The sequence below is a fragment of the Chiloscyllium plagiosum genome, unplaced genomic scaffold (genome assembly GCF_037043375.1).
Source record: "Chiloscyllium plagiosum isolate Xiang-an unplaced genomic scaffold, Cpla_swu_hap1 HiC_scaffold_10, whole genome shotgun sequence".
NCBI lineage: Eukaryota > Metazoa > Chordata > Chondrichthyes > Orectolobiformes > Hemiscylliidae > Chiloscyllium > Chiloscyllium plagiosum.
In genome coordinates, this window is record NW_028270148.1 from 44,899,764 (window position 1) to 44,918,423 (window position 18,660).

Genomic DNA, 18,660 nt, shown 5'->3' on the forward strand with positions numbered 1-18,660 from the left:
ACAGTGTGGAAACAGACCCTTCGGCTCAACCAGTCCACACCGATCCTCCGAAGAGTAACCCACCAAGACCCATTTCCCTCTGACTAATGCACCTAACACTATAGGTAATTTAGCATGGCCAATTCACCTGACCTGCACATCTTTGGATTGTGGGAAGAAATTGGAGCACCCGGAGGAAACCCACCCCGACAGGGGGAGAATGTGCAAACTCCACACAGACAATCACCCGAGGCTGAAATTGAACCTGGGACCCTGGTTTTGTGAGGCAGCAGTGCTAACTGCTGAGCCACCGTGCCGCCCTATATCAAGGAAACCAAGAACAATAGTTCCCATGAGCCAATCACATCAAAGGCAGATACATCACAAATGACAACTCTATGAAATTAAAAATCACACAACACCAGGTTATAGTCCAACAGGTTTATTGGGAAGGACTAGCTTTCCGAACGCTGCTCCTTCATCAGTCCAACACCAGCATCTCCAAATCATGACTATTTGAAAATTTGTGATCGTTATTTACTCACTGCCCTCCCAAATCAATCAATGCATAACACCAATTATGTAAATTATAACAATAGGGGTGCAAGCTAATTAGATGTGGATCATAAAGAACTGCAGACGCTGGAAATCAAAAAAGAACAGAAACAGAATGGAGTTCTGAAGAAGGGTCTCTGGACCAGGAACATGGACTCCTATTTCTCTCCACTGATGCTGCCAAACCACCTGAGTTTTTCCAGCAATTTCTGTAGATGTGGATCATCTTCAGTGATCCATTTCAGATGAGCCGTTTAATGGAACTTCACTGAGAAAGACATCAAAAATTGATGTGATACTGTTGTGAGATTGTGCCCAAATAACGACTGAAAACAGCCTCTTAATTCAGAAACCGCAGGTAGCGCAAGTTTCAGGCGGCAACAGAATCCCAAAATACAGTTCTTACAAGAGCCCTTTATACACAGTCCTTAGCTGTATTAAAATTCCATTACAATGGCCTTTCTTTTTTTAAATCTATAGTATACAAAGGTTTGAAGGGTTTCTGTCCTGCTAAATGCTGGCTGTTACTTCTGACGGGATTAAGAGCATTTGTCCGGTCTGCTTGCATAATCAAAAGGTGTTAGTTCTTTCGTCTTTTAAGTTAGTAAATCTTAGTAAAAATACTAGGCCTATATGCTGTAAATTAAATTAGGAATTGTACCTGTACTAAATAAAAGAATAAAGGATATTAAACTGATTACCACAGCTGGGTTGTAAAATTTGTTTACTATTTGCCAGTGAGAGTTTCATTCATTCATGCAATTTCACTTAAATGTTGTTTTGACAGTTATTTTCGTAAAGGGATAATGGCCCGGTTAAAAGGTATTTAACAACTACATACTAGTTGGGGATCCTGTTTGGTATTCTATTCAGGTCCGGGGGACAGTTGGTAAGGGCTGATTAATATTATAATGTTTCGTGGAGATTTGATAGGGTTGGTAATGTTTTTGATATTGACACCTACTCAGAGGTAGCTTTTGATCTAGAAATAGGCGTGATAAGGAATTAAGATGAAAGGGATCTTTTAATTTTAGTCTAAAATGCAATAATAAAATATGTTACAAAATGCAGTTTTGTAAATTATTGAAATCATGTTTTAGCAAATAACGGGCTAGTAAAGGATCAGAAACCATTTACGAATATAGTAAACTGGTGAGTATCCTATAACACAATATCTCACACTGTTTTGTGCTCATTGTGACTATTATCACTTAGAAACAGCTACAGAAAGTTGCTTCTCAAGGTGAGTGAAGAATCAAGTCAAGTGTTATCAAGATATTCAGAACAAAAAGATCTCACATTCAATCAGTGGTCTATGATGATTCAGCTTATTTTTGCTAGGATGCTGGTCATTGCCCTTTGCACATCCTGACTACAAGGGGCTTAAAAGGACAAAATTCAACTGCTCCTGATCACTGTTCAGCCGGACAAGGTGCACTTAGACTTCAGTGAAGGTCAAAATGTCTCGTGGCTGTTGTGGTCTGGAAAAATTTGATACTGACCCGCACTGCCCATCCTCACAAATCCAGAGAACAGTTTCTATACAAACATACAACACCAGGTTATAGTCCAACAGGTTTAATTGGAAGCACACTAGCTTTCGGAGTGCCGCTCCTTCATCAGGTAATAGATGAAGGAGCGTCGCTCCGAAAGCTAGTGTGCTTCCAATTAAACCTGTTGGACTATAACCTGGTGTTGTGTGATTTTTAACTTTGTACACCCTAGTCCAACACCGGCATCTCCAAATCACATCTATACAAACACACAGTCATCAAGAAAGATAAATATTAGAACGAGAACTAAATATTAAAAGCCACAGCAAAAAATAAGTACCACCAAGACAGCACCTGTTTTAGCAGAGTAACCGATTGTCAACAGGAAGTTAGGAAAATAAACAAGATGTGTTCATGAACGATAGTACTGCAAATTTTAAGTAATCACGATTAAAGTTAGAGTTAATCTGTATTTAATACACATTTAATTGAGTTAAAATACAAACTTACCTATATTGGGATGATTCAAAATCTTCATAATTCTTACTTCTCGAAAGAGCTGTGAAAATTTAAAAAAGGCATTATGTATAGTTATGTTTTCAAACTCACATATTGCTCTGTATTTTAACATGGTGCAGATAGGATTCAGATTGCTGATAAAATTTGTACAGAACAGGATTCACTGCATTAACAAACAACTCTATGCCATTAGGAATTTGGTTAGAATTCAGTCCAGGGATGCAGGTTACCAAATGTTTCTCGATGGAAGCACCTACTAATACCACTTTCAAATCAGTTGTACATTGATGCACAATCCAGCATCTGCAGTCATTGTTTTTACCTATACTATTACCTTTATTAAAGCCAAGAAATTTAACATCCTGAAGGTAACGTGGGAATTCAATGCAGAGGGGAAGAGGTATTTTTTGATTTTTTGGACTCATTATGAGAGTTTCTTTTACAAAGAACAGGTTAAATTTGGGGGGGGTGGTGGAAGCGGGGGGGAGGGGTGTAGGCGGGGAAGGGAAGGGAGTTGGGAAGGGGGCGGGGGAAGGGAAGGGGGCAGGGGAGAGAAGGAAAAGGATAAGGGAGGAGGGGAGGGGAAGGAGGGGAGGGGAAGGAGGGGAGGGGAAGGAGGGGAGGGGAAGGAGGGGAGGGGAAGGAGGGGAGGGGAAGGAGGGGAGGGGAAGGAGGGGAGGGGAAGGAGGGGAGGGGAAGGAGGGGAGGGGAAGGAGGGGAGGGGAAGGAGGGGAGGGGAAGGAGGGGAGGGGAAGGAGGGGAGGGGATGGGAAGGAGGGAAGAAAAGAAAGAGTTACTTGGATGCTGTGTTTTAGGATGCAACCAGTGTTGTCTGCTACAGAGGAACTTGGAGTGGGTTGGGAAAGATCCAGTTGTCATGGTTCACGTCGGTATCAACAATATAGGAGAAAGAGGAAAGAGGCTCTGTTGAGGGAATGTGAGCAGCTAGGGATTAAATTAAAAAGCAGAACCAAGAAAATGATAATTTCTGGATTACTAACTGAGCATGAAACTTTTCTGAAAGCATCAATGCCCACGTATGGCCCATATAGACAGGTCTCACTTGACAAATGCAGTTGTCCCTGCAACCTGTTCAGAAGCAGTTCTTTCAGGAGATGTTGAGAAGTCTATCAGAAGTTTCTCAGAAGAATGACTCCATCCATTTCCTCACTCTCACGCTGGACTTTCAAAAAGGATTTCTCCAAAACGATGGAAAAGGATGAGTTGACGGGTTTTCTATTAACAGGTTAGATCCCAACTGCCTTTTCCAGACAATATCCAAAAAAAACCAAAGTTCTTACAGCCATAAACCCAGGTATATGACTTTTCGGTCAACAGTTCCAGACAGTTCCATAGTCTGTAATGCTCCAATATGTTGAATTCCTTTGTCACTTCTATTCTGTGACTTTTTTTTTTACACAAAGCATGACGTACACTTCTCCAAAAGTGTATAGACTTTCTAAAAATCAACTTTTGGAGCAGGTAGGACTTGAACCCAGGCTTTAGGCTCACAGGTAGGGACACTACCACTGTACCACAAGTGTCCCTGAAGGTCATGCCATCACAAGATGTGGAGGATTGTCAAACCTCTTGTACATTACACCCTTTATCCAACCTTTTCAATTCTTGTTTCTATATAAGTAGTTCTCACGTAAACATAACGTAAACATATTCTCACTCTTAGTGCATGTCACCTCATCTTGGAAAATGAGAGGATTTGTCTTACTGCTTAAAGAGCCCAAGGATGCGAATCATCCAAGAACTAGAATGACATCACATGACCAGCAGCCACACAACAGACTCGGGATGTGCACGCACGTTGCTCTCAAACTGCAAGTTATCAATTGATTTGTTAAGTAAACTTGTTTGAGATTCTGATGTAAATTGTACCTGAGCTTCTTACTAATCCCAGTATGAGAGTGATAATTCCAATTTCAGAAAAACAACACAAGAATACAGCAGTTGTCCTTTGTGCTTTATGCTCCTATTCTTCTCAGGAGAAGTCTTGTGCTTGTAAAGTGCGATCAAAGGATCTCTGTCAATCTGAAGTTCTATTTGTAGATGGCATGCATTGCTGGCATTAAGTAGTGGCAGAATGTGACTGATTACCAACTTCACAAAAGCAACTGGGGTCGTGCTACAAATCCTGGCCTTTTCAGTACTGCTCACATCCAATAACATTCGTCTTTTTTTAAACTGAACTCACCAACACTTGAGGAGATTGTTGGAACTTGTGTTCAGAAAAACAATAATCAAAAAGGAACAATTCATATTTCAGTAAAAACCCTACAAATTTTTATCAAATAAATCTATGGATATTGAGCTCAATGGGCTTAAAAATCAACACAATTTTTTTATTTTAGGAAATGAGGATAAAATTCCACACTGCAAGATCGTGCAAAAAATAAAATCCATCTTTGAAGAGAGGTATCCAGTATGAAATACTAATTGTTTCCTGGGACAAAATTATACTTGGAAGATTTGTAAATTGCATCTGGAGGGGCAATATTTCTTGCTGGATTGCTATTTTCTGCTTTTTTTTCCAATGAGAATTTGTATTTTCTGGGCATATCTGTTGCGAATTATTTTTGAAAACATACTTATAAAATTAAAGCAGTCATCACTTTTCAAGTGGAAGCTGAACAGAGAATCAAATGTCTGCAGAATTGAAAGTACCATGAAAGGAGAAGTAGCGTTAGAATTTATTTAAGGCATTTTTCAGCTTATTTGACTGAGATCACTGCTGGGGACTAGAATTTACACATTTTTGATGATTTCAATATATTTTTGATTGAATGCTTGTCTTCATACATTGACACAATTTTCCATCCTAATGTCCTGGCACTAATTCCCTTTTGCCTCAGGAGAGAGGATAAAGTGACTGTCATTGACATCAAAGCAGGGGAAGAAATGGGGAGAACAGAAAAGAGGAGATTTGAGAACTACACCGTTTGTTGGTGGCAGTTGAGAGGGTGGGATTTATGAAACCCTCTTCAGCTCCTGCTTGAATTTTTCCCACTGCTCTAACACTTTAGGTAGCTATTTTCAGTCTCTTTTTGTCAAATCATGTGAGAGCTTCACAAAATTAGCCTTTTCCCAAATTAAAATTTCACTCTTGGTCTGCTGTTGTCCTTTACTATAACTATTCCAAATCTAAATGAATAATGATCTCAGCCACTAAAATGTTCTGGCACTGACACCTCTTTCAGCTGCTCAGACCAATTCCCTTCATTTTCTTGAGTTTACTCCACATACTGGCTAAAACAGTTCTCTTGAACGCATTTCAAGAATTCTGCGTCCTGTATTCTTTTCATTCTATGCTTATTCCAGTTAATATTATTGTATGTAAAAACTTCCATTTGTATCTGCATTTCTCTGCAATCTACCTACATTCATAATGTATCTCCTCCTGATGTTTTTGGTGAATTTACTATACTTCTAAAAGCAGGACTCCCCATTTATATATCAGTTCAACTCTTGCACCTTATTTTGAGCCCTTTCTAGCCCACCATCTTTCCTCAGATGCAATTGTTTCTTTGGCCAATATTGTCAATTTGCTTTTTTAAGAAGCTCTAGCACAATGCCATTTGAAAACCCTTCAACTAGAAAGACTGCGTTGCTCTCCTAGTTTTCATGGTTCTGTATTAATCAAACTATATCATGCTTCGAAGTGTATGCTTCCTCAGCTCACCTGCTACATTTACTTGACTTGTTTGCTGTCACAGCAGTTATTACCCTTTTTAAAATACTTTATCACTTTTAGCTTTGCTTTTTCTCCTTCTGAACCTACACTGAATTCCCATCTTCTTACCAAAATTCAAACTTTCAGTTCTTGGAATAATCCAGAGATTAGCACCTTTGAAATTCTTTTTTTGAAACTCCTTCCCTTGCTCTCTGAAACCTGGTGTATGGTCCCATCCCTCTATTTTCATATGTCACCTACAGCAATAAAGACTGTGACTTCTGGCCATTACCCTACATAATACCCTCCTGACAAATGTGAGGTGATGCATTTAGGCAAGACTAATTCTAGAGCGAATCATACAATGAATGAAAGAGCCTTGGGAAAAGTCGATGGGCAGAGAGACCTGGGAGTGCAGGTCCATTGCACCCTGAAGGTTGCTGCACAGGTGGATAGAGTGGTCAAGAAGGCATATAGTATGCTTGCCTTCATTGGATGGGGTATCAAATATAAGAGCTGGCAAGTCATGTTAAAATTGTACAAGACATTGGTTCGGTCGCATTTAGGATACTGTGCACAGTTCTGGTTGCCACATTACCACAAGGAACTGGATGCTTTGGAGAGGGTACAGAGAAGGTTTACGAGGATGTTGCCTGGTACGGAAGGTGCTAGCTATGAAGAAAGGTTGAGTAGGTTAGGTTTATTTTCATTAGAAAAAGGAGATTGAGGGGGGACCTGATTGAGGTTTACAAAATCATGAAGAGTATAGACAGGGTGGATAGAGACAAGCTTTTTTCCAGGGTGAAGGATTCAATAACGAGAGGTCACGCGTTCAAGGTGAGAGGCGGAAAGTTTAAGGTGGATACATGCGGCAAGTACTTCACACAGAGGGTGGTGGGCATTTGGAACATGTTGCTAGCAGAGGTGGTAGAGGCAGGCACGGTAGATTCATTTAAGATGTGTCTGGATAAATGCATGAGTAGGTGAGGAGTAGAGGGATATAGATGCTTACTAATTGACCGACAGGTTTAGACATTACATTTTGATCGGCTCAGGCTTGGAGGGCCGAAGGGCCTGTTCTTGGGCTGTAAATTTTCTTTCTTCTTTGTAATTCAACAATTTAGAACAGAAAGGAGAGCAAGTTAGAAGTCAATAAATGGATATTAGCAACACCAGTCAATTCCCTATTTGTCTTATCGGTACCATCCTGCACTCACCTTTGAAATGAAGCAGGCATTAAGCTCTCTTGCCGTGGCATGCTAATTGAGAATGCTGTCAAAGGTTTCCCTATTATTAGCTATCACAAGCCTACAATCACTGGACAATATACACAATGGAATTTCTCCAATTCTATGTGCTACACAATTGACTTCATCTATAACCATGTAAACTGGATTAAGTGATTTGCACACTGTGCTAGCTTAATGCTGAAACAAGGTAATAGCTGTGCAGTATCTCAAAGCCATCCAAAGGATCATGACCACTCTGATCAGATCATTTCTTGTCATATGTCACACAAACTCAGGAACAGGTCAAAGGCTGCCAGTTTCTTGCCCTGGAAAGTGCCCAATCTACTTCAGATTAAAAGGAAAGTATCTCATATTTGAGCAACAGGTGTCTATATGCAGTAGCAACACAAGCCAACAGGATGCTAACAATGACACTGAGCCAAAAAGACATTCTGGCTATCACACGGTTGAGTAATGTGGTATATGAATTTCAGTGCCAGTGTGATGCTAGGTACGTAAAGTATACATCCCAAACACTGACAGCTTGTATCAAACAGCATGCACCTTTGGCTGTTCGCAATAGACATGGTACTGACTGCAGCCAAGCAGCTGGTGCTTACAAAATTCTAAATATTCGATGTGATTCCATTCGATTGATTAGACAACATTTTGCTAAATAAACCCGAGTGTACTAAAAAGTATGCTGACAACCTATTGAAGGTCACCAATTGTGCTCAGAATGTTGCATACTAGAAGCCACATACATTAATACACAGGACCCTTTTTTTTGTGGACATAAAGAACATGTACATATATTGCACCTATTTCAACTTAACAAAGTAGAATGCAGCCATGCTCTGCTCTTTCCCTCCGGGCAATGCTTTGATCAATCAGAATCAAATGCATGGTTTAAAGCTGAACAAAACTTGGTACTTCACTGTCAGTCTCCATTTAACTTCTGCGGTTTCTATGACAGTACCCATAATAGAGTCCATTTCGCAACCACTCTGCACAACCTACTCAGAATATTAAAAATGCTGTCCCCTTTACATTGCTTTTTCTTGTGAGTTGCCCTGATGAGTCGATGTGAAAAGGTTTGACAAAATGTGCACTTTTTCAGCAGTACTTAAGTTCTGTACTACCAAGAATCTACTGAATACCAGGCAACCTCAGGAAAATATTGGTAATATGCCTTAGCGCAATTTAAAAATAAATATCTAATTCATAATAAAATATGAAGATTTCTTATTTTCCTGGATTGAAATAAATCAAAATGGATTCTACCTTTTTTCCCCTCTGTTGAGCTTATTCCCAGCTTATTCTAGATTGCAGAGGTCAATAGACTTGACAAATCTCACTACTTGGCAAGGATTCATTCATGTTTGTGTTGGTAAAGTAAATTTGATATGTTTCACTAGGAGAAAAAGGTGCTTCTGAATGTTTGCTCCACATCAGCAATTTGTCACTTTGACCCAACCGTTTACTTCTCACTTGATTCTAAAGTTGACATCTGTAGCAATATGTATTTGCACATCTCCAGCTTCCTACCTACATCCCACACTGCAAGGGAACACACCTCAATTTCTATTAGCATCCACGGATATGCTCAGCTAGAGAAACTTGTGACTAAAGTTTTGAACAAAATTACCAATTGGTCTCGAGATTTGTAATAACTCATGTCATATACAACAAAAGCTTGCCAACATTTACCACCTGCTACATCAAGAAGTAGCTACATAGATGTAAATGTAATACCATTGTGTGACTGCCATGTCAATACACAGCAGTTCAAGAAACTCAAGATAAGGCATCCATGAAGTGCTGAAGGTTATCAGCAGAATTAGATTCAATCAAAATCAGTAACCTGAAGCCCATACACATTCCTCACTTTTCCATTACCCCAGGAGCAGGAGGGTCAATGTTTCAAGTGTAAGCTCTTCATCAGGAGTTGATGAAGAGCATGTGCTGGAAACGTTGACTCTCCTGATCCTCTGATGCTGTCTGACCGGCTGTGCTTTTCCAGCACCACACTTTTTGACTCTGATCTCCAGCAATTGCAGTCCTCACTTTCTGCCACTTTGCCATTGCCATCAAGCCAAGGCATCAATCCTACTACAAATGAAGAGTTCAGGAAAGCATGAAAGGCACAGCATCAGATATACCTAAAGATAAGCCTTCAGTTGATAAATCTACAATACAGCTTATTTGCATGCCTATTTGATAGTAGACATGAAACAATCTGTCATGGTTGTGCCTGTCAGGAACATGGCATCAATCTCAAAGGAGGGTGCCTGTAAACAGGAAAGTGGCTTGAAGTGTGTATACTTCAATGCAAGAAGTATACGAAATAAGGTAGGTGAACTTGCAGCGTGGGTTGGTACCTGGGATTTCGATGTTGTGGCTATTACAGAGAGATGGGTAGAACAGGGACAGGATTGGCTGTTGCAAGCTCCACGGTTTAAATGTTTTAGTAGGGTCAGAGGTGGGGGTAAAAGAGGGGGAGGTGTGGCATTGCTGGTCAAAGATAGTATTACAGCGGTGGAAAGGACGATGGACGAAGACTCGCCATCTGAGGTAGTTTGGGCTGAGGTTAGGAATAGGAAAGATGAGGTCACCCTATTAGGAGTTTTCTACAGGCCTCCTAATACTATCTTTGACAAGCAATGCCACACCTCCCCCTCTTTTACCCCCACCTCTGACCCTACTAAAACATTTAAACCGTGGAGCTTGCAACAGCCAATCCTGTCCCTGTTCTACCCATCTCTCTGTAATAGCCACAACATCGAAATCCCAGGTACCAACCCACGCTGCAAGTTCACCTACCTTATTTCGTATACTTCTTGCATTGAAGTATACACACTTCAAGCCACTTTCCTGTTTACAGGCACCCTCCTTTGAGATTGATGCCATGTTCCTGACAGGCACAACCATGACAGATTGTTTCATGTCTACTATCAAATAGGCATGCAAATAAGCTGTATTGTAGATTTATCAACTGAAGGCTTATCTTTAGGTATATCTGATGCTGTGCCTTTCATGCTTTCCTGAACTCTTCATTTGTAGTAGGATTGATGCCTTGGCTTGATGGCAATGGCAAAGTGGCAGAGACATAGAAGAAAGGATTGCGAGGATGATTCAGGAGAAGAGTGAAAGTAATAGGGTGGTTGTTATGGGGGACTTTAACTTTCCTGATATTGATTGGGAAAGCTATAGCTCGAGTTTGTTAGATGGGTCGGTGTTTGTCCAATGTGTGCAGGAGGGTTTCCTGACACAATATGTAGATAGGCCAACAAGAGGTGAGGCCATATTGGATTTGGTTCGGTAACGAACCAGGCCAGGTGTTAGAATTGGAGGTAGGTGAGCACTTTGGGGACAGTGACCACAATTCGGTGACTTTTACTCTAGTGATGGAGAGCGATAAGTGTGCACTACAGGGCAAGAGTTATAGCTGGGAGCAGGGAAATTATGATGCGGTGAGGCACAACTTAGGGTGCGTGGCTTGGAAAAGTAGGCTTCAATGGAAGGGCGCAATTGATATGTGGAGCTTGTTCAAGGAGCAACTATTGAGTGTCCTTGATAAGTATGTACCTGTCAGGCAGGGAGAAAAGGGCCATGTGAGGGAGCCGTGGTTTAATAAGGAATTGGAATCCCTTGTTAAAGGGAAGAGGGCGGCCTATGTAAAGATGAGGCGCGAAGGTTCAATTGGGGCGATTGAGAGTTATAAGGTAGTCAGGAAGGATCTGAAGAGAGAGCTAAGAGCAGCAAGGAGGGGACATGAAAAGTCCTTAGTTGGCAGTATTAGGGAAAACCCTAAGGCTTTCTATAGGTATATCAGGAATAAAAGAATGACTAGGGTAGGAATACGTCCAGTAAAGGATAGTAGTGGGAAGTTGCGTGTGGTGGCTGAAGAGATTGGGGAGACACTGAATGAATACTTTTCGTCAGTATTCACTCAGGAACAGGACATTGTTGCCGATGTGAATACTGAGTCACAATTAATTAGAATGGATGGCTTTGAGGTATGTAGGGAAGAGGTGTTGGTAATTCTGGAAAGGGTGAAAATACATAAGTCCCCTGGGCCTGATGGCATTTATCCTAGGATTCTCTGGGAAGCAAGGGAGGAGATTGCAGAGCCATTGGCCTTGATTTTTATGTTGTCTACAGGAATAGTGCCAGAAGACTGGAGGATAGCAAATGTGGTTCCCTTGTTCAAGAAGGGGAGTAGGGATAACCCTAGTAACTATAGGCCGGTGAGTCTCACTTCTGTTGTGGGCAAAGTCTTAGAGAGAATTGTAAGGGATAGGATTTATGAACATCTGGATAGGAATAATGTGATCAAGGATAGTCAGCATGGTTTTGAGAAGGGCAGGTCGTGCCTCACAAACCTTATTGAATTCTTTGAGAAGGTGACTAAGGCGGTGGACGAGGGTAAAGCGGTAGATGTGGTGTATATGGATTTTAGTGAGGCGTTTGATAAGGTTCCCCATGGTAGGCTACTGCAAAAAATACGGAGGTATGGCATTGAGGGTGAGTTGGAGGTTTGGATTAGGAATTGGCTGGCTGGAAGAAGACAGAGGGTAGTAGTTGATGGTAAAGGTTCATCTTGGAGTGCAGTTACTAGCGGTGTTCCGCAAGGATCTGTTTTGGGACCATTGCTGTTTGTCATTTTTATAAATGACCAGTAGGAGGGGTTAGAAGGTTGGGTGAGCAAGTTTGCGGATGATACGAAAGTTGGTGGAGTTGTAGACAGTGAGGAAGGATGTGGCAGGTTACAGCGGGATATAGATAAGCTGCAGAGCTGGGCAGAAAGGTGGCAAATGGAGTTCAATGTAGGTAAGTGTGAAGTGATTCACTTTGGTAAGAGTAACAAGAAGATGGGGTACTGGGCTAATGGTCGGATACTAGTAGTGTGGATGAGCAGAGGGATCTTGGTGCCCATGTACACAGATCACTGAATGATGCCACCCAGGTAAATAGTGCTGTGAAGAAGGCATATGGTGTACTGGCTTTTATTGGTACAGGAATTGAGTTCCGGAGTCCCGAGGTCATGTTGCAGTTGTATAAGACTCTGGTGCGGCCACATCTGGAGTATTGTGTGCAGCTTTGGTCGCCATAGTATAGGAAGGATGTGGAGGCACTGGAACGGGTGCAGAAGAGGTTTACCAGGGTGTTGCCTGGTATGGTAGGAAGATCGTATGAGGAAAGGCTGAGGCACTTGGGGCTGTTTTCATTGGAGAAAAGAAGGTTTAGGGGTGACTTGATAGAGGTGTACAAGATGATTAGGGGTTTAGATAGGGTTGACCATGAGAACCTTTTTCCACGTATGGAGTCAGCTATTACGAGGGGGCATAGCTTTAAATTAAGGGGTGGTAGGTATAGGACAGATGTTAGGGGTAGATTCTTTACTCAGCGAGTCGTGAGTTCATGGAATGCCCTGCCAGTAGCAGTGGTGGACTCTCCCTCTTTATGGGCATTTAAGCGGGCATTGGATAGGCATATGGAGGATAGTGGGCTAGTGTAGATTAGGTGGGCTTGGATCGGCGCAACATCGAGGGCCAAAGGGCCTGTACTGCGCTGTATTTTTCTATGTTCTTCTATGTTCTAACCAACAGGAGGACATGGCTCCACAACTATCTATCCTCAACAATGGGGCAACCATCCATCAATTCAAAAGACGATGTAAATATTTTGCTACAATCTTCAGTCAAGAATGCCAGATAGTGATTCAACTTGAGCTCCTGAGATTGCAGCATCACAGATTCACAGCACATAACATCAAGTAATGGCTGAAGGCACTGGACCTTGCGACAGCTATTAGCCTAGACAACATCCTGGCAATAGTATTGAGGACAAGAGCTCCAGAAATGACCTTGGCCCTAATCAACCTATTCTTGTACAGCTGTAACACGGTGAGCTACCCGATCATGTGGAATAATTGCTAAGTATGCTGTTCAGCAAAAAGCAGGACAAATTAAACCTGGCAAATCAATCCTATCAGCAAAGTATTGGAAGGTGTTGTCAACACTGCTATCAAGCAACACTTGCACAGTAATGACCTGCTCAGTGATGCCCAGTTTGGACTCCAGTTAGGTGCTGAATGCACTAATACCTTGGTACAAACATGGACAAAAGACGTTAATTCAAGAGTGAGCTGGGAGTCACTGCCCTTGACATCAAAGGTTACACTTATCGAAGTGTCTTATTAAAGACCACTAGCAAAGTCGACATCACAAGGCATCAGGGGAAATCTGGAGTCAAACCTGACACAAAGCCAAATTGTTGTGATTCTTGAACTAACACCATCTTAGAACATCGCTGTAGAAGATCCTGACAGGTTTTGTTTTGTTTTCTCTCATTAACCTGTTCAGGGATGTTATTAGGCAGCTGGGAGCAGGTAGGAGTGAACCCAGGCAGGTGGGAGCAGGAAGGAGTGATCCCAAGCAGGTGGGAGCAGGTAAGAGTGAACCCAGGCCTCCTGGCCTGGTGATAGGTACAGGTCTTCAGAATGGATTTTTAAAATGAACCTACTCAGACATGTTACAACAAATGTCTGAGGCAGGTGGGGATTTGAACTGAGGCTTCCAGTACAAAGGTAAAGACATTACCACAGGAAATAGCAACAAAAGTAAGCCATTCAGTTCTTTCAGCATGCTACGCCATTCATTAGGACCATGGCTGTTTCGACACACCTCATCCATTTTCCTGCCCTTTTGCCATAAACACAGATTCCCCTGCTGATCAGGATTCAGTGTATCTATCTCAACCTTAAATAAACACAAGGACTCTACTTCCATTAATCTCTGCAGCAAGGAGTTCCAAAGGTTCTCAACCCTCTGTGAGAAGAAATTCCTCATCGTTTTGGTCTTCAATAGGCATCCTTTATTCTGAGACTATGCCCTCTACCCTTGATTCTCCCCTGAAGAGGACATCCTCAGCATCTACCCCATCAAGCCCCTTAAGAATCCTATATGTTTCAATGAGATCACTTCTCATTCTTCTAAACTTAACTAGAGGCCCAACCTATTCAACCTTCGCTCAAAGGCCAGTCCCTCCATTAGATTTATTTATTAGATTGCCTACAGTATAGAAACAGGCAGTCAGCCCAACAAGTTCACAACGACCCTCTGAAGAGTAATCCACCCAGACCCATTCCCCAACCCCATTTTTACCCCTGACTAATGCAATTTAACATGGCCAATTCACCTGACCTGCACATCTTTGGATCGTGGGAGGAAAGACGGGGAGAATGTGCAAACTCCATCACAGACAGTTACCCGAGGTGGGAATCGAACCCAGGTCCCTTGCGCTGTGAGGCAGCAGTGTTAACCACTGTGCCACCATTCCGCCCCAAGTGAATCTTCTCAGAATTGCTTCCAATGAAATAATATCTTTCTTTTAAAATAAGGGGTCAAAAATTGCTCAAAGTACTTCCACTGTGGTCTCACCAGCAACTTATACAGTTACAGTGAGACTTCCCCAATCTTATACTCCAAAAGCCTTGAATTCCATTGCCTTTCTGATTACCTACTGCACCTGTGTGCTGGTGTTCTGTGTTTCATGCACAAGTACCTCCAAGTCTCTTTATGTTGCAGCTTTCAGAAGTTTTTCTCCCTTTAAATAATACTGTGCTCTTTGAACAACTCAAATTTTCCCATTTTATACTCCATATGTTAAGTTTTTGCCACTTCCTTAACCTCTCAGCATCTCTCTGTAAACTGTTAATATCCTACTTTCGACTTGCCTTTTGACCTATTTTTGAGCCATCTGCAAACTGGGTTACAGAATATTCGCTTCCTTCCTCCAAGTTATTAATACATCTTGTAAACAGTTGCAGTTCCAGCACTGATCCCTGTGGAACCCCCACTGGATACAGTTCGCCAACCTGAAAAAGATGAACCCTTCATCCCCTCTCACTGTTTTTCGGCCACAAGCTAATTCCCTATCCATACCAATACACTACCTTTAACATCATGGGCACTTATCTTAAGACTTAACCTTTTGTGAAGTACCTGATCAAACACCTTCTTGAAGTCCAAGTACTCCTCTCTCTCCACTCTATTTGAGACTTCATCGAAAACCTCTCATAAATTGGTCAGACACAATTAACCTTTCATAAAGCCATGATGACACTGCATAATTAGTTTGTGATTTTCAAAATGTGCTGCTACTATTTCCTCAATAATTTATTCCATCAGTTTTCCAACAATTGATGTTTGGCTAATTGGCCTAGTTACCAGCTTTTCGTTTCCCTCCCTTATTGAATAGGGATGTCAAATTGGCAGTTTTCCAATCATCTGGTACTTATTCAGATTTCAAGAAATTTTAGAAAACATAACTAATGTCCAATATCTCTGTAGCTTCTTCTTTTTGGATCCTACGATAAAAGCCATAATGGCTATGGGACTTATCTGCCTTTGGCTCCATTTGTTGGTCTAATATTACCACTGTGCCACAAGTACCCAGATCTTCGGGGTTATGTTTCAGATATAATCATCATCAACTGCTTCATTAATGAACCTTTTTCCATCATTAAGACACAAATAAGGATGCTCACTAATGACTGCACTACGTTCAGCATCATGTTTGACTCCTCTGAAGGACACTGAAACAACTCATGCCAATGTGCAGCCAGTCTCACACAACACTCAGGCTTGGGTTCACAAGTGGTAAGTAACATTTGCCCAGCAATGATCATCTTCAAGACAACAGAATTTAACTCTCTTCCATTGCAGTTCAATGACTTAAATCATAATGTATCCTCCCCTAAACATCCTGGAGTTACCATCGACCAGAAATTGAAATGGACCAGCCATATTAAACACAGTGGCTACAAAAGCAGCTCAGAAGACTGACATTCTAGAGCGAACAACACATCTTCTGACTCCCCATGTCCATCAAGGCATATGCTAGACATGTGATTGAGTATTCTCTACTTGCCTGGACGAATGCAACCCCAACAACACCATCCAGGACAAAGCAGTCCACTTGATTAGCATCCCATACATCAAATTAAGCATTAAACACCATCTACACCATGGCAGTGTGTACAATTTACAAGATGCCCTGCAGCAGCTTACCTAGGCTTCTTGAACAGAAACTTCTATACCTGGAACCCATAGCTCCGAGGAAGTCAAGGACTGTACATACATGGAAAGGCTACCACAGCAAGCCCCCCTCTGAATCACACACCATTCTGGTCTCGAATCACATTGCTGGCCTTTCACTGTTATGGGATCAAATTCTGAAACTCATTTTCTAAAAGCACTGTCTATCTACACCAAGTTAAAAATCACACACCAGGTTATATCCCAGCAGGCTTATTTGGAAGTTTTCGGAGTGCTGCTCCTTCGTCAGGTAGCAGGTGAGGCAGGATCATAAGACACAGAATTTATAGCACAGGATCATAGACATAGAATTTATAGCATGACACTATGATCCTGCCCCACTAGTTACCTGACTAAGGAGCAACCCTCCGAAAATAGTGCTTCCAAATAAACTTGTTGCACTATAACCTGGTGTTATGAGATTTTTAACTTTGTCCACCCCAGTCCAACACCGGCACCTCCTCATCATATTGACACCAAATGGGACAAGTGGGTCAGAGTGGCAGTTCACAACCACTATCTTGAGGGAAATGATGGATGTGCAACAAATCCTATTCTTGCCAACATGACTCACATCCCAAAAGACAATAAATGAAGTTAAATCTTTCCTAGGTTGGGATGGGAGGTTGGAGCTGGGGGTTGAATGCAACAGGAGAAACCAAATTCCAAAGCAATGTCTCAGAATTCTGTCTCTAAAGTCAAAAAAAATGTTTTTGTAAACTGATACAAGTCACTGTAAACATGTGTTTTACACTTCCATTATTCGCATCTCCCAAAAATGTGTTCTAATGTACCACGGCTTCACATATTTATTCTTGGAATTGGGAATTTAGAGTTGGGGATTAAAACCAGTAACGTTATTGCTCATTTTTGCTGACTTTTCACCTCTTAAATCAGCTTTCAAATCCAGCTCAGAACTACTGGCATGAAGATCAATCACTATCCAAATGGATGTGCACCAACAGTAGAAAACTCATATTTGCTGGCAGTTTCTTCAGACTTCACAGGATGGCTGGAGGGTGAAATGGAAATGAGTCACTCAAACTGTTGCTCTTCAGAGTTCAGGGGAAGAAAGTACTCGGTCAGATTCAAGCGTGATTTATTTTGACCCAAATGTACAAGAACCAATAGCAAGATGTTGATAATTGATGCTTAAACATAAATTTTCCATTTTCCTAGCACTGGCACCCCTCAAGATGATGAGGACCAATTCCATCATAGCATCCATGAAAGTTATTTCAATTGTATTACTACACTATGGTAACTATGGCTGTTTAATTTTAGGGGTCCTGATAAAGCTCATTTCCTATAAGGTTGGAAAAGTGAGTGGATCTACATGAGATAATCTTCATGACGAAGATTAGAGGTCAGATTTTCTCAAGGGTACTGTTTGATCGATTTGTTCTGCATGTTCATTAGGTTTCCTGCTCAGTGGGGGCTGTTCAGTCTCTTTTCCCAGGAAGGGCAGGAATGAGATCTATGGTTTAAGTCTGAATTGGTGCACAGCACAATTCTGACTTCCTCCTCTTCAATGGAGAGGGTCAAGTCAATTTTCTTAAAGATGTGGCGTTCGGATATAATTTTGTTTTGGACTGAGCTTACTTTAATGACATTGTCGCATACCAGGCAGAATTGCAGGTGCCCAATGCTTGCCTGTGGTGTTGTACAATAGAATTTTGACTTAAATTCTGGTTAATAATTCATTAGGATGAGAGAATATCCTTTGGTAGGATGACACATTAACTAATTGGTGATAATACAGTTTTGGATGCAAACAAAAAGAGCTGTTTCAGCTACCGCTGAATTACATTGGCTTACACAGCAAAGTTCCATTACCCTCAGATATTCATAAGCACATTACTTATTTCTGTTTAATTATTCCAATTCCCCTGTATTTCTAAGCCCGAAAATCACATATAACACTAGGTAGTCTAAACTCAATACTATCATAAGACCTAGCAGGATTATAGATCGAAGGATATATTCTCAACAATTTCAGAGTCTGCTCAGAACAAAATATGGCTTCTACCAGTGCCCTCCTACACATAACATTATTCCTTCCTCCTCCTCTATTGAGGAACAAAATTGTTCCTACAGAA

At 41.4% G+C, this 18,660-nt stretch overlaps 1 protein-coding gene across 4 annotated transcripts in view; it reads right to left on the minus strand.

Annotated features, from left to right (window-relative positions):
• The window catches only part of LOC122552804 (serine/threonine-protein kinase MARK1), a 217,075-nt gene that overhangs the window by 66,481 nt on the left and 131,934 nt on the right, over positions 1 to 18,660 (minus strand). For all 4 annotated transcript variants that reach the window (XM_087991312.1, XM_043695768.2, XM_043695766.2 and 1 more), the window contains exon 4: positions 2,538 to 2,586. In XM_087991312.1, the coding sequence (XP_087847438.1) occupies positions 2,538 to 2,586 (49 nt within the window). The remainder of the gene's footprint in view (positions 1 to 2,537; positions 2,587 to 18,660) is intronic.